This window comes from Platichthys flesus, unplaced genomic scaffold (assembly GCF_949316205.1).
Source record: "Platichthys flesus unplaced genomic scaffold, fPlaFle2.1 scaffold_69, whole genome shotgun sequence".
In the NCBI taxonomy this organism is placed as follows: domain Eukaryota; kingdom Metazoa; phylum Chordata; class Actinopteri; order Pleuronectiformes; family Pleuronectidae; genus Platichthys; species Platichthys flesus.
In genome coordinates, this window is record NW_026910078.1 from 19,806 (window position 1) to 43,905 (window position 24,100).

Genomic DNA, 24,100 nt, shown 5'->3' on the forward strand with positions numbered 1-24,100 from the left:
CAGAAGGTGGATAGAAGTATTTTTGAACTACTGTTTTTGGAAATCGTGGTCAAAGGAGGATGAAGTCAAAGAGGAGTTTGTGTTTTAAAACCAGGCAACTTGGACACAGGGTCATTTTTGTTTCTTTATATCTGTAGTTTCTGTCTTTGTCTTTATTCTGCATGCTGAGGCTTTGACCTGGAGGCCTTATCATTAGTATCATAAACTATTCTGCATGTGCACTACAAAAATGTCAGTGTTTTACACAACTGCCAACTAATCCTTATTGTACTGTATCCTTACTGATCATTACATACACTGATTTACAGCTCCCCTATTCTTCTCAATAGAAGCACATTATTATGTTAAAAAATCAATTTCTACATTAGCAAGAACAGGTCATGTTTTGAACTAGATGGTGTAAAAACTTATGACGAAATCTATTTTAATTTTCGTTGAGGAGACGAGACGAGACGAACATGTTGGTGATTGACTAAGTCACAATCATTTTTAAAACATCATCGTATCAGGCCGTCATGAAGTATCAGGAGCGGGCGAGTGAGTGTGTCTGTGTGTGTCTGTGAGTGTGTGTGTGTGCGCCCCAGATAGCGCTCCGGTCCGTAGCTCCGCCCCCCGCCTCGCTCAGAGAGACACAGTGGGTTAGCGCCGCTACTTCTTGATCAGAGCAGAAGCTGCAGTTGGTTTGTACCGATGTTCAGTTTCTGTGTCCGGCTCCAGTCTGACCTGCTCTCCGTTTTTGTTTTCACATTTAAAATTAAATATATATTTTTAAGCTATAAGGCTGCAGCTATATGTTTTTATAGGAAAGAAGTTTAATGTGGCTATTAAATGTGACTAAAATGGCATTAGTTTTCGTCGACTAAAACTAGACTAAAATGTAAATTGTTTTCGTTGACTAAAACTAGACTAAAATGGAATTTGTTTTCGTCGACTAAAACTAGACAAAAATGTAAATTGTTTTCGTTGACTAAAACTAGACTAAAATGGAATTTGTTTTCGTCGACTAAAACTAGACTAAAACTAAGAAGGATAAAAATGACTAAAAGGTGACTAAGGTAAACTAAAGTGCATTTTCGTCAAAAGACTAAGACTAAGACTAAATCAAAAATAGCTGCCAAAATTAACACTGTTCTGAAGGAAGATTAAAATAATGTATAAAGATTCATCCCTCTTGTTGTAGAAGCATTGTTTGAAAATACTTTACTTGACATATTGTCCCGGCAGTAGGTAACAGATGAACTTTCTGTCTCGAGCTGCTGTTCACTATTTTTAATGTGTCTCAATCAGCTCTTAATGATTCATATGCATAATGTGTTCTTTGAAGGGATTATTAGGTATTACTGCTATTTTGTTGAGATAACCCTAACCCGTTTTATCAGCACAAGGCCCAAAGTGTCACGGAATGGAGAGGTTGAATGGAGAAGCTACGTGAATCAGCAGGTGGAATAGCAAATAGGAAAAAGGGAAAATAATTCATTAATTCACTTAATTGCTTATTTCTCCTTTTAAGATTCATTATCAAATGGATTTTTAGATCCCTGCTATTTTGCATTTAGTGGCCATATTCCACATTTGTACTTTGAGGTACTTGTACCAGGGCTTACATCAGATAATCTTCATATTGAGATGAAAATAAAAACAATTAAGCATTAAAATTACAATTTCTACAATTTCTAGGACTGCAAATCAGCACTGAACGGGCCCGAGCACATGCATTTTGAAGCGTGGAATGCGTTTTGCGCAATGCGGCAAAGATAAACGCTTCCCTACCTGCATTCGTCACTTGATGTCGATCCTTGTCTGCTAATTGCTTATTAGATTAAATATGTTTGTTTTGAATCACTGCCCTATAATCTGTGTTGTTTTATATAGATCTGTGATCTTCTGAGTCCAGTATCACACAGATTGACAGACTGAACCGAACCATCCCAGTACAGACAAGCATATAAAAATAATTATCTTAAATTTTATAGGTTGTGACATCACAGCTGTCTCTGAATTTAACAATCCTGCTGTTTGACATTTACCGTCATTCATGCGTGAGTGTAATGCTGCGTTGCAGACGACTCGTATGTCAGATATTCTGACCTGAAATTGCACGTCAAACAAAAACAAACATGTCTGACTGTGAGACAATTCAACTGTAGCCAGTGCAGCCTCCGTTCATACAGATACAAAGAGGAGGTGGGCGACGACGCATTTATCTTTTTATTAGACTTTTATTCTTAGAAACACATTCAATACATAGAGGGAAAACAAACACCGTCATTGAATCTCACAAACAAAGAAACCATTGTTTTAAAACAAACATATTTAAAATCATATGAACTAGTTAAGAACACACTTACAGGAACTTGGGAGTAATCTTCAATCCTGATTTATCCTTTAATAGTCACTTAAAACAAATTTCTCTGATCGCTTTTTTCCACTTACTTAATATTTCAAAAATTAGACATGTCCTTTCACAAAAAGATGCAGAAAAACTAGTCCATGCCTTTGTTACATCGAGACTGGACTTTTGTAATTCATTATTATCAGGCTCCAGCAGGAAGTCGTTAAAGACTCTACAGCTTGTCCAAAATGCCGCAGCACGTGTCCTGACGAGAACAAAGAAAACAGAGCACATTTCTCCAGTATTAGCATCGCTACACTGGCTTCCAGTTAAATCTAGAATAGAATTTAAAATTCTTCTCCTCACCTTCAAGGCCCTTAATATTATAGCGCCTTTTTACCTTAAAGAGCTGTTAGTACCTCATAAACCCGCTAGAGCACTCCGCTCCCAGAATTCCAGCCTACTTGTCGTCCCTAAAGTCTCTAAAAGTAGAGTAGGAGCCAGAACTTTTAGCAATCAAGCTCCTCTGCTGTGGAATAAACTACCACTTTCAGTTCGGGAGGCAGACACCATCTTTTTGTTTAAGAGTAGGCTCAAAACCTTCCTTTTTGATAAAGCTTATAGTTAGAGCTAATTAGTGCAGCAGAATGTTACTTGTTCTATTTTATGGCACATGACACACAGAGCTTCTCTTTCCAGCTTCTCCTTCCTCTTCTCCATCCCTATCCCCCTTCCCCGGAATCCCTTTGCTTTATCACCCGCAGATCCAGGGCCTCTGTGGCCGCACTATGGATTGCGGTTTATGGATCGCGCACCGGGGGTCGCAGTGTTGGATCCAGTGTGGCGGATTCTGAGTTATGTGGGCTGATCGTGGTGCTGGTGGCGGACCCTGTGTCGCGTTGGCATTGGGCAAGGTCTTCAAGATCAAATGCTTTAATCTTGAAGACTTTAATCTTGATGATGTTTTCCTGCACGTGGCATCTATTGCACTTCTGTCCGTCCTGGGAGAGGGATCCATCACATGTGGCTCTCACTGAGGTTTCTATGTATTTTTACCCTGTTAAAAGGGTTTTTAGTAGTTTTTCCTTAATCTTGCTGAGGGTTTAGGACAGAGGATGTCACACCCTGTTAAAGCCCTTTGAGATGAGTTGTATTTGTGAATATGGGCATACTGTGCAAGGAAAACACTTTAACCTTAAAATTACATGAAGGACGTTATGAAAAATAGATTATGTAGAAATAAGATATAAACACAAATCTTTTATGCTATTCAATACGTTATATTTTATATGGACATAAAAACTGTAAATAGTCTATTTAAAACAGTGAACTATGAATATCTGTTGATAAATACGAATAAATATTTGTTGCAAAGGTTGCAACTGAATCAATTCTCTCCTTTATGAATCCTCACATGTCTCGTACAATAGGACTGAATCTTAAATCTTTAACCACACTCAGATCAACTAAACTATTTTTCTCCTGTATGAATACTCATATGTCTATTTAGATGGCCCCTTTCGTTAAATCGTTTACCACACTCAGAGCAACTGAATGGTTTCTCTCTTGTGTGAATCTTCATATGTCTATTTAGACTGCCCCTTTCGTTAAATCTTTTACCACACTCAAAGCAACTGAATGGTTTCACTCCTGAATGAATCATCATATGTCTATTTAGATTGCTCCTTTGGTTAAATATTTCACCACACTCAGAGCAACTAAACGGTATCTCTCCTGTATGAATCCTCATATGTCTATTTAGATGGCTCGTTTGGTTGAATCTTTCACCACAATCAAAGCAACAAAACGGTTTCTCTCCTGTATGAATCCTCATATGTGTATTTAGACTGCTCCTTTGGTTGAATCTTTTACCACACTCAGAGCAACTAAACGGTTTCTCTCCTGTATGAATCCTCATGTGTCTATTTAGATCACCACTTTGGTTAAATCTGTTACCACACTCAGAGCAACTAAACCTTTTTTTTTCTGTCTTACATCCCATATCACTTAGAGGCTGTTTGTTGTTTCTTGTATTTAAAACAGTCTGAGGTTCCCTGGTCTCCAGCCAATCATCCTCACCCTCTTCAGTCTTAGAAGAGTCTTCCTTCTTATCCTCAGGACCTTGTTGTAACCGTCCATCAGGACCTGAGTTCCTGGCTGGTTCTGGTCCTCCACAGTCCGCTTTGTTCTCCTTCCTCTCACTCGGATGAGGCGTTGAAATTTTAAGTTTCTCTTCATCTTCTTCACATTTCACAGTGACAGGAGTCAATGTGAACTTGATATCAGCTTCCTCCAGTCCTTGAAGCTGCTGTCCATCCTGATTGGTCCACGGTTCCTTCTGTTCCTCTTTAATGTGGGGGGGCTCTGGGTCCTCCCGGTCCACAGGAGGGTTCCTCTGCGGCTGCTCAAGGACCTCTTCTTTATTCACCATCAGTTGCTGGACGTCTGCAGGACACACTGAAACACAAATATACACACTTATAATTTAAGAGTTTCCTGAAGTGTTTGGAAAAACTTGTGTTGTGTTGTTTAATGTCGACTGTTGACTGAATATTTTGAAAGATCGCATTCAGGAAGTAGAGATGGTCGTTTACAGTATGTGTTACGACGCAGTTCTTAAAGGAAGCAGCATAAAACAAAAGGATTCTAGTAAAAAAGGTTTTTCATTAATAGCAGCAGGTTTTCTGCAGAGACTCGTTCACGACAGCATCAAATCCTCATTATTCAGGTGAGAGGTGGAGCAGCCGGGTGCAGCAGACAGACGGGAAGTGGTGTATTAACGTCGCTGCTCGAGCTGATGCTAGCTTACGTCAGCCTGTGAGCGGTTCCTCCTCGATAATGAAAAAAAAATTTATAATCATGATTATTTTGGACAATATTGAAATCACGATTATTCAAACGATTACTTTTGAGTTTGAAAACATGATGCATTTATTCAGTATTTCGCTCCAAAAACAACAGACCGACAGTGAAAGAGAGGGGTGGGGGATGGCTATGACAACCATCATCATTTACCCCCAAACACCAACATTGAACGGGTTACATACAACAACAAGCAGAGAATCACGGACAGACCAGCGCAGAGAAATGCGGGTCTGTTGTAAACAGCCAGGCGGATGCGCGCTTGAGAATGGCAAGGCGCGGCCGCTACATAGTGTGGTGCTGCTCCTCTTCAGATTCTTTGAATCCTTCAGCCTGAAACATGCTTCTGCGTTTTCACGGGCCCGTAGGCGCAAGAGCCCTTCCGGGTCCCTTACGTGCTCATGTATCCCTTCTTACGTGCTTACGGGCGTTGCCCCATTTTTCTAAAATTTACGGCAAAGCTCCGCAAGCTCACTCAGCCCGCAAGGCTGTGATTGGTCTGCTCTACATCCCTTCTGGAGCTGCATTTCCGGTTTTGTGTGTGCCCTGATGCTGTATGAGCGGTTGCACACGACGAAGAAGATCATCGAATCGGCCAACCGACATGCGAAAATACCTGAAGTGCATATCTTCGTCCATATCCCTCATAGGTCGGACAAGGGATGCATATTCACCCGTCCTTGGCCTCGGTTGATTTAATGGTCGTACAGACCACCTACGCCTCAGTCTTCTCTCCAGTCACTTTTCCTGATGACTAATTATAAGAAGTTGCTCTTCAATGTCCAGCAGCTCCATCTCAATCAATTGTTGTTCGGTTGGAATCGTGAATACACTCTCTGCCATGGTTCACCGTGTGTTTGTAATGGAGAACACGACTGGTAGAAGGTAAATAAACAGTCAACAACGATTGCCACACCCACAAAGAAGGCGTCTCTCAGGTCGTCTTCGACAAACAGCATTACTCCGCCTAGTGTTCTGGCGAGGAATTGCTTTGTAAGACGCGCAACGGTTGGGGAAGCATGAATGACGAGTCTTGTGCCACAGTGGCACAAGTTGTCGATCAGACATGTCTGCCCTACCTCTGCTATTTTCCACTCTCGCTGTCTTGTTTAAATACTGCCGGTCCACGCACACACAAATCGACTCCTTCACTTTACAGCTGCTTGACAGTGAGTGCCAGTCAGCAGGGCGGTGTTGAATGCTTTGGGTGAAGGAATGAATTGCGCATGCAATATCAGAAAATCATTTCACCTCGATTATATTAGTTTGGAGATCGTTTGACCCAATAATCAAAATCACTATTACATTTGTATTAATTGCACTGCCCTACGCTAAGGCTATCTTTATTATTGTCAACATGAATATTAAAGTGACCACCATAATAATTTAATCGGTCTTTAGGTCTAGGTTTGATAAACTCAGGGAATCTTGTTAAAATTCAGTATAAGCACAGGAGCACGGTAAACTACATAAAATATGATTGGCTGTTGGTGTTTCTTGGATTGGCGTGGAAGCCTAAGGACAAGACATTCAAATGATTTCATTCAAATTGAATTCTCTGGGAAAGTGTGAATTTATATGACGGGGGGAGTAGATTAATTTAGACTGACACATTCATCAGGATGCAGCCACATCTCAGTGAGGTACAATAAATCTATAGTGTATCTGAGACTAGTTCACTAACTAAAATAGCCTTTGATGACAGTGATCTAATGTTTAAAAGACCACATTTAAAAGTCTTAGTCTCCTGCATTGTTGCAGAGGTTGTGTTAATTTGTATTAGATTATTTTGTGGAGTTCTAGCTCTGTTAATGTTGGATTAAAATAATTTAATCAGACGTGGACCGAAACAGTTTCTATGGGGTTGTGTGACTGATCCAAAGGGAGCGCAGAGAAGTGTGTAGCACTACAGCTCTGCTTCCTGGTCCCAAATCTGGGTTGTCATGTTATAGACTGAGTAATATTCCTAGATAAGAGAGCTGCTCCCTCCCAAGTGGGATGGACGCCGTCTCTCCTAACAAGACCAGGTTTCCTCCAAAAACTTAGCCAATTATCTACAAAGCCAGGAACCGTTTACAGGACACCACCTCGACAGCCAGCGGGTAAAAGACAACATGCGGCTGAACATGTCATCACCTGTTGTGTTGGGGAGAGAGCCAGAGAAAATGTCTTTGTCCGACATCGTTTTTGCAAAAGCACACAAGGACTCAACATTCACTTTAGTGACCTCCGACATGCGAAGCCGGGAGTCGTTGCTGCCGACGTGAATTACGATTTTACTGTATTTACGTTCAGTTTTCGCCAGTAGCTGCAGTTTGGAATCGATGACGCCGGCTCTGGTCCCTGGGATGCAACTGACTGTGGTCGAAGGAGAATCTGTTTGAACCGTGAGCTGGTGGCTCTTTAATCCTGGGCTCTTTAAGGGTAGCACTATGCCCCCTCCGGACCGTCACCCAGCCGCCCTGGGCTCCCGGCTGCAAGGGACAGGTCGAGGTACTGCTAGTTGAGGCTAAGCTACATGCTAGGCTAGGTTGCACCGCCGCGGCTAAGCTAAATACAGCTAACGGAGGTTCTAAGTTGCGGAGCCGAGCTTCTAGGTCACTAAGCCTCGCCTCCATCGCTAGCAACACACTACATTTATTACATGTACCACTACTGTTAATGGAGGCAGAGGAGTCAGTAAACACGAGACACTCGGAGCAAGAGAGAGCAGTGGAGCAAGAGGGAGAGAGAGAAGACATGGCTGCTGTATCCGCCTGTTAGACTACGAGGCTGAGCTCACACAGAGTCACGAAGCACCAGAGAGTAGGGGCTGGGGTGTGTGGCTGTTTAACTATAGACCGGTGCTTTTAGCCGTAGTGATACAGAGACACAGCTGTTAGCAGAGGAGTTAGTTCAGAGAGCGTGACCACCACCAGCGGCAGGAAAACAGGAAATGACGCAGCACGCTTACCGTAATCATAACGTTAACTCTTACCAGTAGAAGCTTATCGAATTAATATGAGTGGAATTGAGTTCAGCCTGTTGGTCCGGCCCTTCACAACTGTCCATGTTCTCATGTGGCCCCTTGGGAACATTAATCACCCCCCCTGCTCTCGGGACTGACCTGCTCTGTGCAGCCGGACTACGGGCTGCATCGCGGCATCGATCACCCTCCTCTCCCGCTCGTACCGCTCCACTCGGTCCTCGTACCAAGCCACGGTTTCCTCAAGCCCCACGAGGATCTGCTCCACCGCCGTCGCGAGCCGCTCGGTGAGCATCGCTCTCAGCTCCAGGACTTGAGCCGTTCCTCCTCCTTTCTCCATCTGCAGCAGGAAGTCTTCAGCGGCAGCGCTGATCCGCTCATGTACCGACACCCGCAGCAGCTGCACGGCCGACATGTTCCTCCTTCCTTCCCACTCTGAGTCTCTATGAGGGGACAGAGGAAGCCAGAGACTCCGAGCTCCGAGCCAGCAGTGACCCCTTTAGGACTGGAGGACGAAGAGGAAACGAAACTACTAATACTGCACATTAGAAATACTCTGGTACAAGTAAACAACTACTAAAGTATAAACAACAAAATAAACCCAACCAATGGTGGAAGAAGAATTCGGATCATTCACTGAGGTAGAAGTACCAAGACAGTAAAGTAATATTCCATTACAAGTAAAAGTACAAGACAGTGAAGTGGAAATACTCAATAATTAAATTAAACAACCCCGACAGTAAAACCAAAAATAAACAACAATTTCTAGGACTGAAGAGCAGCACTGAACGGGCCCGAGCACTTAAACGCTTCCCCTCCTGCGTCCGTAACGTGATGTCGATTCTTGCCTGCTAATTGCTCAATTCGGTCAACACTATCAATGGCACATCACACTGGGAAAACTTTATGTAAATTGGATGATAGTTGTAAAACAAAGCGTATTCCCTGTTGCCAGTAGGTGGCGCCATCAGTATTATTATAGACAGACTAATAAATATGTTCAAGTAGGGAGTCTTCATGTTATTAGACTGTACGCCGATACATAATAAAATCAATGCTAATTTCTACAAAGCACAGCTGCCTCTCTACCCAAACCCATAATCTATAAATATTCCTGGTGAATGCTTTGTTATGTGAGAACCATACTGCTTGCTCACATGGTCTGACTGTGTTGCTTACCTGCCGCAGGAGGTGAAGGTCTCCAGTCCCGACTTCCATGAGAGACACAGAGAGTCAAACGCATCGAGTGCTACAAGGTCATTTATCAACCTTAGATCCTGACAACTACGACAAGTAAGAGCTGATCACATCTGCTTCTCTCTATCTCAATTGGTCATTACATTTATTATCTGGATCATTGTCAGTAAACAGATTTAAAGTTCAGCCCCCCATGATCCATCAGCACCTGCAGGGACCTGTCGTTCATCAAGGTGATAAACGTGAGCCGGTGTTTCCTGGTGAACCGGGTGCAGGACTACATCCAGAGCAAGATCTAGTATTACCTGATGAACATCCACATGCACTCTCACTCCATCTATCTGTGCCGCCACCGAGAGAGCAACCACAATGTGGAGGGCCGCATCGGGGGGACTCCGAGCTTTCTCCTCGAGGGAAACACGTACGAGTACACAGAAAGAACCAATCACTCATTAGTTCCCTGGGATGAGATTTACTTTAATTCTCTCCATTGACTTAGCATTGATCTAATAAAACAGACAGTAACCCTTAGAAAATAATTGATGATATCTACATGATGATTGTTGATTTGTGTTTCTCTGGTTTCCCAGTTCGCCCACGCCCTGAGAGGCTTCATCGAGGAGCACCAACTGTTGGATTTGAAGGTTTGGACGAGTCAACTGAGGAGAACCATCCAGACGGCCGAGGAGCTTGGGGTTCCTTATGAACAGTGGAAGATTCTCAACGAGATCGATGCTGTCAGTACCCCGACATCCAACCTCCCACATTTTGAAATGATAGGAATCACTGCACTTTCACGTAGATATGGTTAAGATAGAGGGAAATCCAGTTTTTTTGGGCCCATGCCTGCATATTCGATTCTATCTTTTGCTTTCATCACATGATGATGTTGAAACACTTAGTTTTGTGGGGGGAAAGAGCTGCTTCATGATAGTGAGGAAAACAGAAGAAATGAGGAAGATGTGTCGATGTAGCTTGGAGCCGCAAAACCGTTTTCACAATCATTTCGTCCCTTCTTCTTTACCGTCAAGAAAACCAAATTTTGAAAATCAGTTCCATTTTCTTGTGTGTTTTTTTTAAAGCATCTTTATGTATTAAAATCTTCTGCTACTGTCTTTAAACAATCCCTATGTATAATATGTGGAATTGAAGCACTTCTTTCTTTGTAATATGTGCAGTGAAAGTGCTTCTGCTTACTTTACTTTGGTCTTTGATACCAGAATGAATATATATTTTTTTTTTTATATATCCCTCCTCAGGGTGTGCGTGAGGAGATGAGCTATGAGACGATCGAGAACACTTTCCCAGAGGAGTTTGCTTTGAGAGACCAGGACAAGTATCACTATCGCTACCAGGGAGGAGAGGTAACCTGGCCCACTCCTTCCATCCCCTCGTGTTTCACAAACGTTAGTCAGGTTGATGTTTTGTTTAACTCATCTTCTCTGGCTGTGTAGTCCTACCAGGATCTCGTTCAGCGACTGGAGCCGGTCATCATGGAGCTGGAGCGACAGGGCAACGTGCTGGTCGTCTGCCACCAGGCCGTGATGAGATGTTTGTTGGCGTACTTCCTGGATAAAAGTGCAGGTAGAAGAGTGATCACAAAATACACACAGGACACGCAGACACACAGATATTGACTTTGTGCTTTTTTTAATCATGCTCCAGAAGATCTGCCGTACATGAAGTGTCCGCTCCACACTGTGCTCAAACTCACACCTGTGGCATATGGTAGGTCCTTCCCCACCAGGACACACAACTTCACTTTATCAATTTTATCCTATAACCCTTTGTTTTATGACATTTTCTGTTTCCTAACTTGCAGGTTGCAAAGTGGAACTGTTTTATCTAAACGTGGAGGCAGTGATCACACATCGAGACCGGCCCCTTGTAAATTCCCCTCATTCAAGCTGAAAAATCACATTTCTTACATGAATGTGATTTCACCATTGTTGACTGAAAGCCACAGACGTTGTCACATGTGTAAAGTATGTGTGTGTTGTTTACTCTCATAAAATAATTTAACAACAAACCACAACAATTAATCTAGATTCTATCGGGCTCCTGTCTGTTGTATCCACTAGTTTAATGCTTGTTTGTGATGCCTTTCTTCTTTAACTCCCTCTTTTTAATCCCTGTACCTTGAATCTTGAACCTGACTGCAGCTCAGTTTATTAAATGAAATGTTTTATATGTTATGGACTGAAGCCCTGGCTGATCATGCTGCCCTGCTGGGCTGAAATAATCATTATTACCTTAGCTGTGGTTATGGATGAATGAAAAGCTGTATTTGAGCTCTTTTGAAATATTTTAGAGGTTTGCACTGTTAAATGACGAGAAGGTGTGTGAGGGTTGTGCTTTACTTCTTCTATCCCTAAAAGGAAACATCTTCAGGGTCATAATATGAATTTGTGTTTTGATTTGAAAAGGTTTACTTGCTCTAATCATCAGAAAACACATCACTTTCTTCAGACTGTCTTTTGCTGCAGCTCCTCTGCTGCTTCAGGAGCAAGAGGAGTGAAAGAGTTATAGCCCCCCCCCCCCTTCTAATATGTCTCTGTCAACTTCAATCAGTCACCTCCCATCACAGTTGTGTGTTGGGCATCCGTCTCCCCTCAGTCTTGTACACTCTCGATGATTTTGTCTCCTTGTTGACATAGGACTCGTCTCTGTGTCTCTGTCACGTGTCGGGTCTTGAAGGAAAGTTCTCTTTCTTGAATGTTTCTTGGTTGACTGATGTTTGTCTTGCATGACCTTTGCTTCACCACTGGTCTGTTTCCAGTGTGAATATGCAGAACAGCATGTCTCTTTGTGAGAAACACTCCCGATGAGTTGAGCCTCTGCTGAAATAAAATGTATTTAAAACATAATGTGGAGTAGAGGTGGTTTAAGAGTAGTAATCACTTCAGAGGCCTCTTCTATAAGACAATCATTTATAGCAGCATACATTTTTTTTATCTTAAATTTTCGATTTACACTCTTTTCTAGAGAAACAATCCTTTGTTACTGGAATACATTTGAGAGCATTTATCTGCAATTGGAAATTAATATAAATATAAATCATAGATTTTAAACCCATAAAAAATTTGTTTTTTATTTACAAATGCTGCTTCAGCCCATTTCCACATCTCTCTCTCTCTCTCTCTCTCTCTCTCTCTCTCTCTCTCTCTCTCTCTCTCTCCTTCTGAACCTGTCTTTCAGCCCCGAATAGGAAGCGAGACTTGGTTAAAAAGTGTAGCCAACGTTTAATTTTCTTTCCCACAATTCAACCAATTGTTCAAGTCATGTTACACAACTTCCAACTATTCCTTAGAGTACTGTAAATAATACAGAGCCTTACTGATCATTACATACACTGAGTATCAGTTCCTCTATTCTTCTCAATAGAAGCACATTATTACATAATAAACCAATTTCTAAATCTGCAAACAGATCATGTTATAAAGTAAATGCTGTAAAAACTTTTTATAATATAAATCCACTCATCCTATAGACATACATTTGCACTTTTGATTGCTATCTGAAGCCATCATGTGTTGTCTCATCTTATAGATTTGAGAGATTTTTCTGAAGGAAGATCAAAATGATGTATAAAGATTTATCCCTCTTGTTTTAGAAGCATCGTTAGAAAATACTTCACAGTACTTGACATATTGTCCCGGCAGTAGTTAACAGATTGAGCTGCTGTTCAATGTTTTTAATGTGTCTCAATCAGCTCTTAATGATACATATTCATTATGTGTTCTATGAAGGGATTTGTAGGTACTACTGCTATTTTTGTTGAGATACTTTTGTTCATGTTAACAAACAAAGAATTTGCTTTATTTGCTTCTTGCAAACGTTTATTTTCTTCTTAACTTTTCCTCAACATCAGCCTTTTTATTTACTATTGCAGAGTTTCATTGGATGACTGTGTAATGTTTGATCATTGATAAGTTACTGCCCTGCTCCAATCAGCCTCCTTGTGCCTTTTTAGCAGACGATCAAAGTGAGTTTCAATGAGTCTTTTTTTTTCTCAAAGAAATATCAGAGTCAAATGAATCTTAGCATTCAACTGTGTTATTGATCCCTTTTGATTTTCATTGTATTATCCCTTGTTATATAAAAAACGTGGTCAATATAATTAAAGAAGTAAGCTTCTCTTGATTTTTCGCCAATTTGCTTTGTTTTACCTTGTCTATCAGCACAAGGCCCAAAGTGTCACGAAATGGAGAGGGGGAATGGAGAAGCTTAATGACTCAGCAGGTTGAATAGCAAAAAGGAAAAATGTAAAGTAATTAATTAATTCACTCAGTTGCTTATTTCTCCTATCAATATTCATTTTTTTATATCACCCCCCCCCTGGAGTACCTAGTAAGCATTTATGTTTTTTATTAATCCCCAAAAAATTAAAATATTGAAATAAATAAGACAATCAAGCCTGATGTGACCACTGACACATAATCCTCAGTTAAACAGACACCACCACTGCTCAGTTTCTCTTCATAGATTTGATATTTCATCATCATTATCACTCTTTTGTTGCAACTACAAATGAAGGGAACACATTTTTTTATCAACAAAGGCACTGGAAAAGGAACACTGTGCTGAGCTTCTCGTTCACATTGACCAATCTATCATGACCAGAAAAACAAGAAAGTCTCAATGGGCATTATCAAAAACACAACAGGAAGCCTGCCATTTTGCATTAAGTGGCTATATTCCACATTTTTACTGTGAGGTACTTATACCAGGGCTTACATCAGATCAACTTCAAATTGAGATGAAAACAAAAACTACAGGTTACAAAAAGTAACGTTTGTTCACGTCAGCTGTTTAATTTGTCTCGTGACGAGACAATTCAACTGTAGCCAGTGCAGCCTCCGTTCATACTGAAACAAAGAGGAGGAGGGCGACGACGCATTTATCTTTATATTAGACTTTTATTCTTGGAAACACATTCAATACATAAAGGAGAACAAACACTGTCATTGAATCTCACGAACCAAGAAACCATTGTTTTAAAACAAACATATTAAATCACATGAATTAGTTAAGAACACATATACATACTGTGCAAGAACACACTTTAACCTTAAAATCCCATGAAGGACATTAAGAAAAACTGATACATAATGTAAAAATAAGATATAAACACAAATCGTTCGCGTTATTCAATGCGTGATATTTTCTAGGGCAGTGGTTCTCAACCTTTTTTCAGTGACGTACCCCCGTTGAAAAAAAAAAATTCTGCAGAGTACCCCCTAACCAGCGCAAAGCATTTTTGGTTGAAAGAAAGATGTAATGTGATTTATTAATCCTTGTAACTAGACACATTCAAATTTAAAACTCCATCAATGTCCATAACAATGCTCATTTGTAGTGGTGTCTCTTGAACTATTTGGAAATAAAAAGATATAAAAATAACTAAAGACTTTTATTATTATCTCAATATCAATAAAGATTTGTACACATCAAAATCAACTTAAAGTGACCTCTTTTGGGATCATAATAAAGATATTTTCTCAAGTTGAACTCATGAACTTAATTACACCTTAACACTTCTTCCAAAAAAATAAATCATTAACTTAGTTTTAAATAAAAGATTAGCTCAAAACATATTTTTTTTATATTTATCATCTTAAAATATCTTCTTTAAGGATCGAAAAGAATACTGACAGGTAGCTTGTTCCCGTTTGCTTATGGGAGGCTTTTCGCATCGTGTCTTGAGATGACCTGAATTCAGAAAGTTTCCTCTTAAAAAACTCAGGTGGCTTACCAACATGACTTTCATGTTTTGTCTGGAGATTACGCTGAAGATTTGGTGGATTAATGCCACTGTTGGCTAATCTCTCCCCACAGAAAAAACAAAGAGTGTAAATAACCCAATCTATGTTATTGTTAATATTGTTGAAGTGTCTTTATGTTATTTTATTGTGAAATATTTGCTCACTTTAAGGTCATACAATTTCATTTCTGTTTTTGTATCACATGCTTTTATTTTGAAAGGGTACCGGTAGAGACGCGGACTTCTTGTTATGAATCATTAACTTCACAACAGAAAACTTTTACGTTTTAGCGCCCCTCCGAAGAGGCACAAGCTCTCACGGTGTTGTTTAGGGAAGGCTCTCTGCTCTGGTTTCGCCTTCTTTGGTACTTGTCCCTCCGTGTTTCAGCAGCATTGCTGCTGCACTTCAACTCGACTCCATTGTTGAAGTTTTCAAGGCAGGTTATGACAGGTGATGACAGGTGGCGTGTGCCAGGTTGGGACAAACCATCGGTATGGGGGAGACTTTGTTTTTTTAGGATAATGAAATTGAAAAGCCTATTGAATATAACTTTTTGTTCATGAACTTACACTTATATTTTATGAATATTTGTTAAATAACAATTTTTCAAGGATTTTTGAATGGATTCTATTTTAAAAATATTAAATAAGAATCTCAAGTACCCCCTGGAGTACCTTCAAGTACCCCCAGGGGTACGCGTACCCCCATTTGAGAACCACTGTTCTAGGGACATAAAAACTGTTAATAATCTAATTAAAGCAGTGAACTACGAATATGTATACTATGAATATCTGTTGATAAATCCTAATAAATCTTTGTTGCGAAGGTTTCAGCTGAATCAATTCTCTCCTTTATGAATCCTCATGTCTCGTACAATTGGACTGAAACTTAAATCTGTTACCACACTCAGATCAACTAAACTGTTTTTCTCCTGTATGAATCCTCATATGTCTATTTAGATTGCCCCGTAGGCTAAATCTTTTACCACACTCAGAGCAACTAACTGTTTTCTCTCCTGTATGAATCCTCATATGTGTATTTAGATTGCTCCTTTGGTTAAATTTTTTACCACACTCAGAGCAACTAAACTTGTTCTCTCCTGTATGAATCCTCATATGTCTATTTATATGGCCACTTCGGTTAAATCTTTTACCACACTCAGAGCAACTGAATGGTTTCTCTCCTGTATGAATCCTCATATGTCTATTTAGATTGCCCCGTAGGCTAAATCTTTTACCACACTCAGAGCAACTAACTGTTTTCTCTCCTGTATGAATCCTCATATGTGTATTTAGATTGCTCCTTTGGTTAAATCTTTTACCACACTCAGAGCAACTAAACTTGTTCTCTCCTGTATGAATCCTCATATGTCTATTTATATGGCCACTTCGGTTAAATCTTTTACCACACTCAGAGCAACTGAACGGTTTCTCTCCTGTATGAATCCTCATATGTGTATTTAGATTGCTCCTATTGTTAAATATTGTATCACACTCAGAGCAACTAAAAGATTTCTCTCCTGTATGAATCCTCATGTGTCTATTTAGATCGCCACTTTGGTTAAATCGTTTACCACACTCAGAGCAACTAAACGTTTTTTTTTCTGTCTTACACCCCATATCACTTAGAGGCTGTTTGTTGTTTCTTGTATTTAAAACAGTCTGAGGTTCCCTGGTCTCCAGCCATTCATCCTCACCCTCTTCAGTCTTAGAAGAGTCTTCCTTCTTATCCTCAGGACCTTGTTGTAAACGTCCATCAGGACCTGAGTTCCTGGCTGGTTCTGGTCCTCCACAGTCCGCTTTGTTCTCCTTCCTCTCACTCGGATGAGGCGTTGAAATTTTAAGTTTCTCTTCCTCTTCTTCACATTTCACAGTGACAGGAGTCAATGTGAACTTGATATCAGCTTCCTCCAGTCCTTGAAGCTGCTGTCCATCCTGATTGGTCCACGGTTCCTTCTGTTCCTCTTTAATGTGGGGGGGCTCTGGGTCCTCCCGGTCCACAGGAGGGTTCCTCTGCGGCTGCTCAAGGACCTCTTCTTTATTCACCATCAGTTGCTGGACGTCTGCAGGACACACTGAAACACAAATATACACACTTATAATTTAAGAGTTTCCTGAAGTGTTTGGAAAAACTTGTGTTGTGTTGTTTAATGTCGACTGTTGACTGAATATTTTGAAAGATCGCATTCAGGAAGTAGAGATGGTCGTTTACAGTATGTGTTACGACGCAGTTCTTAAAGGAAGCAGTAAAAAACAAAAGGATTCTAGTAAAAAAGTTTTTTCATTAATTGCAGCAGGTTTTCTGCAGAGACTCGTTCACGACAGCATCAAATCCTCATTATTCAGGTGAGAGGTGGAGCAGCCGGGTGCAGCAGACAGACGGGAAGTGGTGTATTAACGTCGCTGCTCGAGCTGATGCTAGCTTACGTCAGCCTGTGAGCGGTTCCTCCTCGATAATGAAAAAAAAAATTATAATCATGATTATTTTGGACAATATTGAAATCACGATTATTCAAACGATTACTTTTGAGTTTGAAAACATGATGCATTTATTCAGTATTTCGCTCCAAAACCAACAGACCGACAGTGAAAGAGAGTGGTGGGGGATGGCTATGACGACCATCATCATTTACCCCCAAACACCAACATTGAACGGGTTACATACAACAACAAGCAGAGAATCACGGACAGACCAGCGCAGAGAAATGCGGGTCTGTTGTAAACAGCCAGGAGGCTGCGCGCTTGAGAATGGCAAGGCGCGGCCGCTACATAGTGTGGTGCTGCTCCTCTTCAGATTCTTTGAATCCTTCAGCCTGAAACATGCTTCTGCGTTAATAAGGTAAATAAACAGTCAACAACGATTGCCACACCCACAAAGAAGGCGTCTCTCAGGTCGTCTTCGACAAACAGCATTACTCCGCCTAGTGTTCTGGCGAGGAATTGCTTTGTAAGACGCGCAACGGTTGGGGAAGCATGAATGACGAGTCTTGTGCCACAGTGGCACAAGTTGTCGATCAGACAGGTCTGCCCTACCTCTGCTATTTTCCACTCTCGCTGTCTTGTTTAAATACTGCCGGTCCACGCACACACAAATCGACTCCTTCCCTTTACTGCTGCTTGACAGTGAGTGCCAGTCAGCAGGGCGGTGTTGAATGCTTTGGGTGAAGGAATGAATTGCGCATGCAATATCAGAAAATCATTTCAACTCGATTATATTAGTTTGGAGATCGTTTGACCCAATAATCAAAATCACTATTACATTTGTATTAATTGCACTGCCCTACGCTAAGGCTATCTTTATTATTGTCAACATGAATATTAAAGTGACCACCATAATAATTTAATCGGTCTTTAGGTCTAGGTTTGATAAACTCAGGGAATCTTGTTAAAATTCAGTATAAGCACAGGAGCACGGTAAACTACATCAAATATGATTGGCTGTTGGTGTTTCTTGGATTGGCGTGGAAGCCTAAGGACAAGACATTCAAATGATTTCATTCAAATTGAATTCTCTGGGAAAGTGTGAATTTATATGACGGGGGGAGTAGATTAATTTAGACTGACACATTCATCAGGATGCAGCCACATCTCAGTGAGGTACAATAAATCTATAGTGTATCTGAGACTAGTTCACTAACTAAAATAGCCTTTGATGACAGTGATCAAATGTTTAAAAGACCACATTTAAAAGTCTTAGTCTCCTGCATTGTTGCAGAGGTTGTGTTAATTTGTATTAGATTATTTTGTGGAGTTCTAGCTCTGTTAATGTTGGATTAAAATAATTTAATCAGACGTGGACCGAAACAGTTTCTATGGGGTTGTGTGACTGATCCAAAGGGAGCGCAGAGAAGTGTGTAGCACTGCAGCTCTGCTTCCTGGTCCCAAATCTGGGTTGTCATGTTATAGACTGAGTAATATTCCTAGATAAGAGAGCTGCTTCCTCCCAAGTGGGATGGACGCCGTCTCTCCAAACAAGACCAGGTTTCCTCCAAAAACTTAGCCAATTATCTACAAAGCCAGGAACCGTTAACAGGACACCACCTCAACAGCCAGCGGTTAAAAGACAACATGCGGCTGAACATGTCATCACCTGTTGTGTTGGGGAGAGAGCCAGAGTCGAGGTACTGCTAGTTGAGGCTAAGCTACATGCTAGGCTAGGTGGCACCGCGGCGGCTAAGCTAAATACAGCTAACGGAGGTTCTAAGCTGCGGAGCCGAGCTTCTAGGTCACTAAGCCTCGCCTCCATCGCTACCAACACACTACATTTATTACATGTACCTCTACTGTTAATGGAGGCAGAGGAGTCAGTAAACACGAGACACTCGGAGCAAGAGAGAGCAGTGGAGCAAGAGGGAGAGAGAGAAGACATGGCTGCTGTATCCGCCTGTTAGACTACGAGGCTGAGCTCACACAGAGTCACGAAGCACCAGAGAGTAGGGGCTGGGGTGTGTGGCTGTTTAACTATAGACCGGTGCTTTTAGCCGTAGTGATACAGAGACACAGCTGTTAGCAGAGGAGCTAGTTCAGAGAGCGTGACCACCACCAGCGGCAGGAAAACAGGAAATGACGCAGCACGCTTACCGTAATGACGTAATCATAACGTTTACTTTTACCAGTAGAAGCTTATCGAATTAATATGAGTGGAACTGAGTTCAGCCTGTTGGTCCGGCCCTTCACAACTGTCCATGTTCTCATGTGGCCCCTTGGGAACATTAATCACCCCCCCCCCCCTGCTCTCGGGACTGACCTGCTCTGTGCAGCCGGACTACGGGCTGCATCGCGGCATCGATCACCCTCCTCTCCCGCTCGTACCGCTCCACTCGGTCCTCGTACCAAGCCACGGTTTCCTCAAGCCCCACGAGGATCTGCTTCACCGCCGTCGCGAGCCGCTCGGTGAGCATCGCTCTCAGCTCCAGGACTTGAGCCTTTCCTCCTCCTTTCTCCATCTGCAGCAGGAAGTCTTCAGCGGCAGCGCTGATCCGCTCATGTACCGACACCCGCAGCAGCTGCACGGCCGACATGTTCCTCCTTCCTTCCCACTCTGAGTCTCTGAGGGGACAGAGGAAGCCAGAGACTCCGAGCTCCGAGCCAGCAGTGACCCCTTTAGGACTGGAGGACGAAGAGGAAACGAATGTACTAATACTGCACATTAGAAATACTCTGGTACAAGTAAACAACTACTAAAGTATAAACAACAAAATAAACCCAACCAATGGTGGAAGAAGAATTCGGATCATTCACTGAGGTAGAAGTACCAAGACAGTAAAGTAATATTCCATTACAAGTAAAAGTACAAGACAGTGAAGTGGAAATACTCAATAATTAAATTAAACAACCCCGACAGTAAAACCAAAAATAAACAACAATTTCTAGGACTGAAGAGCAGCACTGAACGGGCCCGAGCACTTAAACGCTTCCCCTCCTGCGTCCGTAACGTGATGTCGATTCTTGCCTGCTAATTGCTCAATTCGGTCAACACTATCAATGGCACATCACACTGGGAAAACTTTATGTAAATTGGATGATAGTTGTAAAACAAAGCGTATTCCCTGTTGCCAGTAGGTGGCGCCATCAGTATTATTATAGACAGACTAATAAATATGTTCAAGTAGGGAGTCTTCATGTTATTAGACTGTACGCCGATACATAATAAAATCAATGCTAATTTCTACAAAGCACAGCTGCCTCTCTACCCAAACCCATAATCTATAAATATTCCTGGTGAATGCTTTGTTATGTGAGAACCATACTGCTTGTTCACATGGTCTGACTGTGTTGCTTACCTGCCGCAGGAGGTGAAGGTCTCCAGTCCCGACTTCCATGAGAGACACAGAGAGTCAAACGCATCGAGTCCTACAAGGTCATTTATCAACCTTAGATCCTGACAACTACGACAAGTAAGAGCTGATCACATCTGCTTCTCTCTATCTCAATAGGTCATTACATTTATTATCTGGATCATTGTCAGTAAACAGATTTAAAGTTCAGCCCCACATGATCCATCAGCACCTGCAGGGACCTGTCGTTCATCAAGGTGATAAACGTGAGCCGGTGTTTCCTGGTGAAACGGGTGCAGGACTACATCCAGAGCAAGATCTAGTATTACCTCATGAACATCCACATGCACTCTCACTCCATCTATCTGTGCCGCCACCGAGAGAGCAACCACAATGTGGAGGGCCGCATCGGGGGGACTCCGAGCTTTCTCCTCGAGGGAAACACGTACGAGTACACAGAAAGAACCAATCACAAGACTCATTAGTTCCCTGGGATGAGATTTACTTTAATTCTCTCCATTGACTTAGCATTAATCTAATAAAACAGACAGTAACCCTTAGAAAATAATTGATGATATCTACATGATGATTGTCGATTTGTGTTTCTCTGGTTTCCCAGTTCGCCCACGCCCTGAGAGGCTTCATCGAGGAGCACCAACTGTTGGATTTGAAGGTTTGGACGAGTCAACTGAGGAGAACCATCCAGACGGCCGAGGAGCTTGGGGTTCCTTATGAACAGTGGAAGATTCTCAACGAGATCGATGCTGTCAGTACCCCGACATCCAACCTCCCACATTTTGAAATGATAGAAATCACTGCACTTTCACGTAGATATGGTTAAGATAGAGGGAAATCCAGTTTTTTTGGGCCCATGCCTGCATATTCGATTCTATCTTTTGCTTTCATCACATGATGATGTTGAAACACTTAGTTTAGTGGGGGGAAAGAGCTGCTTCATGATAGTGAGGAAAACAGAAGAAATGAGGAAGATGTGTCGATGTAGCTTGGAGCCGCAAAACCGTTTTCACAATAATTTCGTCCCTTCTTCTTTACCGTCAAGAAAACCAAATTTTGAAAATCAGTTCCATTTTCTTGTGTGTTTTTTTTAAAGCATCTTTATGTATTAAAATCTTCTGCTACTGTCTTTAAACAATCCCTATGTATAATATGTGGAATTGAAGCACTTCTTTCTTTGTAATATGTGCAGTGAAAGTGCTTCTGCTTACTTTACTTTGGTCTTTGATACCAGAATGAATATATATTTTTTTTTTTATATATCCCTCCTCAGGGTGTGCGTGAGGAGATGAGCTATGAGACGATCGAGAACACTTTCCCAGAGGAGTTTGCTTTGAGAGACCAGGACAAGTATCACTATCGCTACCAGGGAGGAGACGTAACCTGGCCCACTCCTTCCATCCCCTCGTGTTTCACAGACGTTAGTCAGGTTGATGTTTTGTTTAACTCATCTTCTCTGGCTGTGTAGTCCTACCAGGATCTCGTTCAGCGACTGGAGCCGGTCATCATGGAGCTGGAGCGACAGGGCAACGTGCTGGTCGTCTGCCACCAGGCCGTGATGAGATGTTTGTTGGCGTACTTCCTGGATAAAAGTGCAGGTAGAAGAGTGATCACAAAATACACACAGGACACACAGATATTGACTTTGTGCTTTTTTTAATCATGCTCCAGAAGATCTGCCGTACATGAAGTGTCCGCTCCACACTGTGCTCAAACTCACACCTGTGGCATATGGTAGGTCCTTCCCCACCAGGACACACAACTTCACTTTATCAATTTTATCCTATAACCCTTTGTTTTATGACATTTTCTGTTTCCTAACTTGCAGGTTGCAAAGTGGAACTGTTTTATCTGAACGTGGAGGCAGTGAACACACATCGAGACCGGCCCCTTGTAAATTCCTCTCATCAAGCTGAAAAATCACATTTCTTACATGAATGTGATTTCACCATTGTTGACTGAAAGCCACAGACGTTGTCACATGTGTAAAGTATGTGTGTGTTGTTTACTCTCATAAAATAATTTAACAACAAACCACAACAATTAATCTAGATTCTATCGGGCTCCTGTCTGTTGTATCCACTAGTTTAATGCTTGTTTGTGATGCCTTTCTTCTTTAACTCCCTCTTTTTAATCCCTGTACCTTGAATCTTGAACCTGACTGCAGCTCAGTTTATTAAATGAAATGTTTTATATGTTATGGACTGAAGCCCTGGCTGATCATGCCGCCCTGCTGGGCTGAAATAATCATTATTACCTTAGCTGTGGTTATGGATGAATGAAAAGCTGTATTTGAGCTCTTTTGAAATATTTTAGAGGTTTGCACTGTTAAATGACGAGAAGGTGTGTGAGGGTTGTGCTTTTCTTCTTCTATCCTTAAAAGGAAACATTTTTAGGGTCATAATATGAATTTGTGTTTTGATTTGAAAAGGTTTACTTGCTCTAATCATCAGAAAACACATCACTTTCTTCAGATTGTCCTTTGCTGCAGCTCCTCTGCTGCTTCAGGAGCAAGAGGAGTGAAAGAGTTATAGCCCCCCCCCCCCCTTCTAATATGTCTCTGTCAACTTCAATCAGTCACCTCCCATCACAGTTGTGTGTTGGGCATCCGTCTCCCCTCAGTCTTGTACACTCTCGATGATTTTGTCTCCTTGTTGACATAGGACTCGTCTCTGTGTCTCTGTCACGTGTCGGGTCTCGAAGGAAAGTTCTCTTTCTTGAATGTTTCTTGGTTGACTGATGTTTGTCTTGCATGACCTTTGCTTCACCACTGGTCTGTTTCCAGTGTGAATATGCAGAACAGCATGTCTCTTTGTGAGAAACACTCCCGATGAGTTGAGCCTCTGCTGAAATAAAATGTATTTAAAACATAATGTGGAGTAGAGGTGGTTTAAGAGTAGTAATCACTTCAGAGGCCTCTTCTATAAGACAATCATTTATAGCAGCATACATTTTTTTTATCTTAAATTTTCGATTTACACTCTTTTCTAGAGAAACAATCCTTTGTTACTGGAATACATTTGAGAGCATTTATCTGCAATTGGAAATTAATATAAATATAAATCATAGATTTTAAACCCATAAAAAATTTGTTTTTTATTTACAAATGCTGCTTCAGCCCATTTCCACATCTCTCTCTCTCTCTCTCTCTCTCTCTCTCTCTCTCTCTCTCTCTCTCTCTCTCTTCT

General features: G+C 41.5%; 4 protein-coding genes across 4 annotated transcripts; 2 read left to right on the forward strand and 2 right to left on the reverse strand.

Annotated features, from left to right (window-relative positions):
• Positions 1-2,180: 2,180 nt before the first annotated feature.
• LOC133950608 (zinc finger protein 2-like) lies at positions 2,181-8,593 on the reverse strand. The gene is made up of 2 exons (XM_062384656.1): positions 8,301-8,593; positions 2,181-4,789 (listed from the first exon to the last, which is right to left on the reverse strand). Exons 1-2 carry the CDS (start codon positions 8,572-8,574, stop codon positions 3,804-3,806), a joined length of 1,260 nt encoding a protein of 419 aa, XP_062240640.1. The 5' UTR covers positions 8,575-8,593; the 3' UTR covers positions 2,181-3,803.
• On the forward strand, positions 7,474-12,405 carry LOC133950610 (6-phosphofructo-2-kinase/fructose-2,6-bisphosphatase 2-like). Its single transcript, XM_062384658.1, has 8 exons — positions 7,474-7,687; positions 9,348-9,452; positions 9,524-9,777; positions 9,947-10,093; positions 10,616-10,720; positions 10,811-10,940; positions 11,022-11,084; positions 11,179-12,405. The coding sequence occupies exons 3-8, from the start codon at positions 9,550-9,552 to the stop codon at positions 11,265-11,267; spliced, it is 762 nt and encodes a 253-aa protein (XP_062240642.1). The 5' UTR covers positions 7,474-7,687; positions 9,348-9,452; positions 9,524-9,549; the 3' UTR covers positions 11,268-12,405.
• Positions 12,406-13,850: 1,445 nt separating this feature from the next.
• On the reverse strand, positions 13,851-20,186 carry LOC133950606 (zinc finger protein OZF-like). Its single transcript, XM_062384653.1, has 2 exons — positions 19,868-20,186; positions 13,851-17,195 (listed from the first exon to the last, which is right to left on the reverse strand). The coding sequence occupies exons 1-2, from the start codon at positions 20,139-20,141 to the stop codon at positions 16,033-16,035; spliced, it is 1,437 nt and encodes a 478-aa protein (XP_062240637.1). The 5' UTR covers positions 20,142-20,186; the 3' UTR covers positions 13,851-16,032.
• An 878-nt stretch (positions 20,187-21,064) lies between these two features.
• Positions 21,065-23,944, forward strand: LOC133950605 (6-phosphofructo-2-kinase/fructose-2,6-bisphosphatase 2-like). Its single transcript, XM_062384652.1, has 6 exons — positions 21,065-21,342; positions 21,517-21,663; positions 22,186-22,290; positions 22,381-22,510; positions 22,584-22,646; positions 22,741-23,944. The coding sequence occupies exons 1-6, from the start codon at positions 21,115-21,117 to the stop codon at positions 22,872-22,874; spliced, it is 807 nt and encodes a 268-aa protein (XP_062240636.1). The 5' UTR covers positions 21,065-21,114; the 3' UTR covers positions 22,875-23,944.
• Positions 23,945-24,100: the final 156 nt, after the last annotated feature.

What these genes read in the sequence shown, in the direction of transcription:
- LOC133950605 (XM_062384652.1), top strand. Translation starts at nt 21,115, where the DNA reads ATGATCCATCAGCACCTGCAGGGACCTGTCGTTCATCAAGGTGATAAA. An exon ending in TTCTCAACGAGATCGATGCT is followed by an intron (nt 21,664 to 22,185) that starts GTCAGTACCCCG and finishes ATCCCTCCTCAG; the next exon opens with GGTGTGCGTGAGGAGATGAG. An exon ending in CTTCCTGGATAAAAGTGCAG is followed by an intron (nt 22,511 to 22,583) that starts GTAGAAGAGTGA and finishes ATCATGCTCCAG; the next exon opens with AAGATCTGCCGTACATGAAG.
- LOC133950606 (XM_062384653.1), bottom strand. Translation starts at nt 20,141, where the DNA reads ATGTCGGCCGTGCAGCTGCTGCGGGTGTCGGTACATGAGCGGATCAGC. An exon ending in AGTCCGGCTGCACAGAGCAG is followed by an intron (nt 17,196 to 19,867) that starts GTCAGTCCCGAG and finishes TTTGTGTTTCAG; the next exon opens with TGTGTCCTGCAGACGTCCAG.
- LOC133950610 (XM_062384658.1), top strand. Translation starts at nt 9,550, where the DNA reads ATGATCCATCAGCACCTGCAGGGACCTGTCGTTCATCAAGGTGATAAA. An exon ending in ATCGCTACCAGGGAGGAGAG is followed by an intron (nt 10,721 to 10,810) that starts GTAACCTGGCCC and finishes CTGGCTGTGTAG; the next exon opens with TCCTACCAGGATCTCGTTCA. An exon ending in CTTCCTGGATAAAAGTGCAG is followed by an intron (nt 10,941 to 11,021) that starts GTAGAAGAGTGA and finishes ATCATGCTCCAG; the next exon opens with AAGATCTGCCGTACATGAAG.
- LOC133950608 (XM_062384656.1), bottom strand. Translation starts at nt 8,574, where the DNA reads ATGTCGGCCGTGCAGCTGCTGCGGGTGTCGGTACATGAGCGGATCAGC. An exon ending in AGTCCGGCTGCACAGAGCAG is followed by an intron (nt 4,790 to 8,300) that starts GTCAGTCCCGAG and finishes TTTGTGTTTCAG; the next exon opens with TGTGTCCTGCAGACGTCCAG.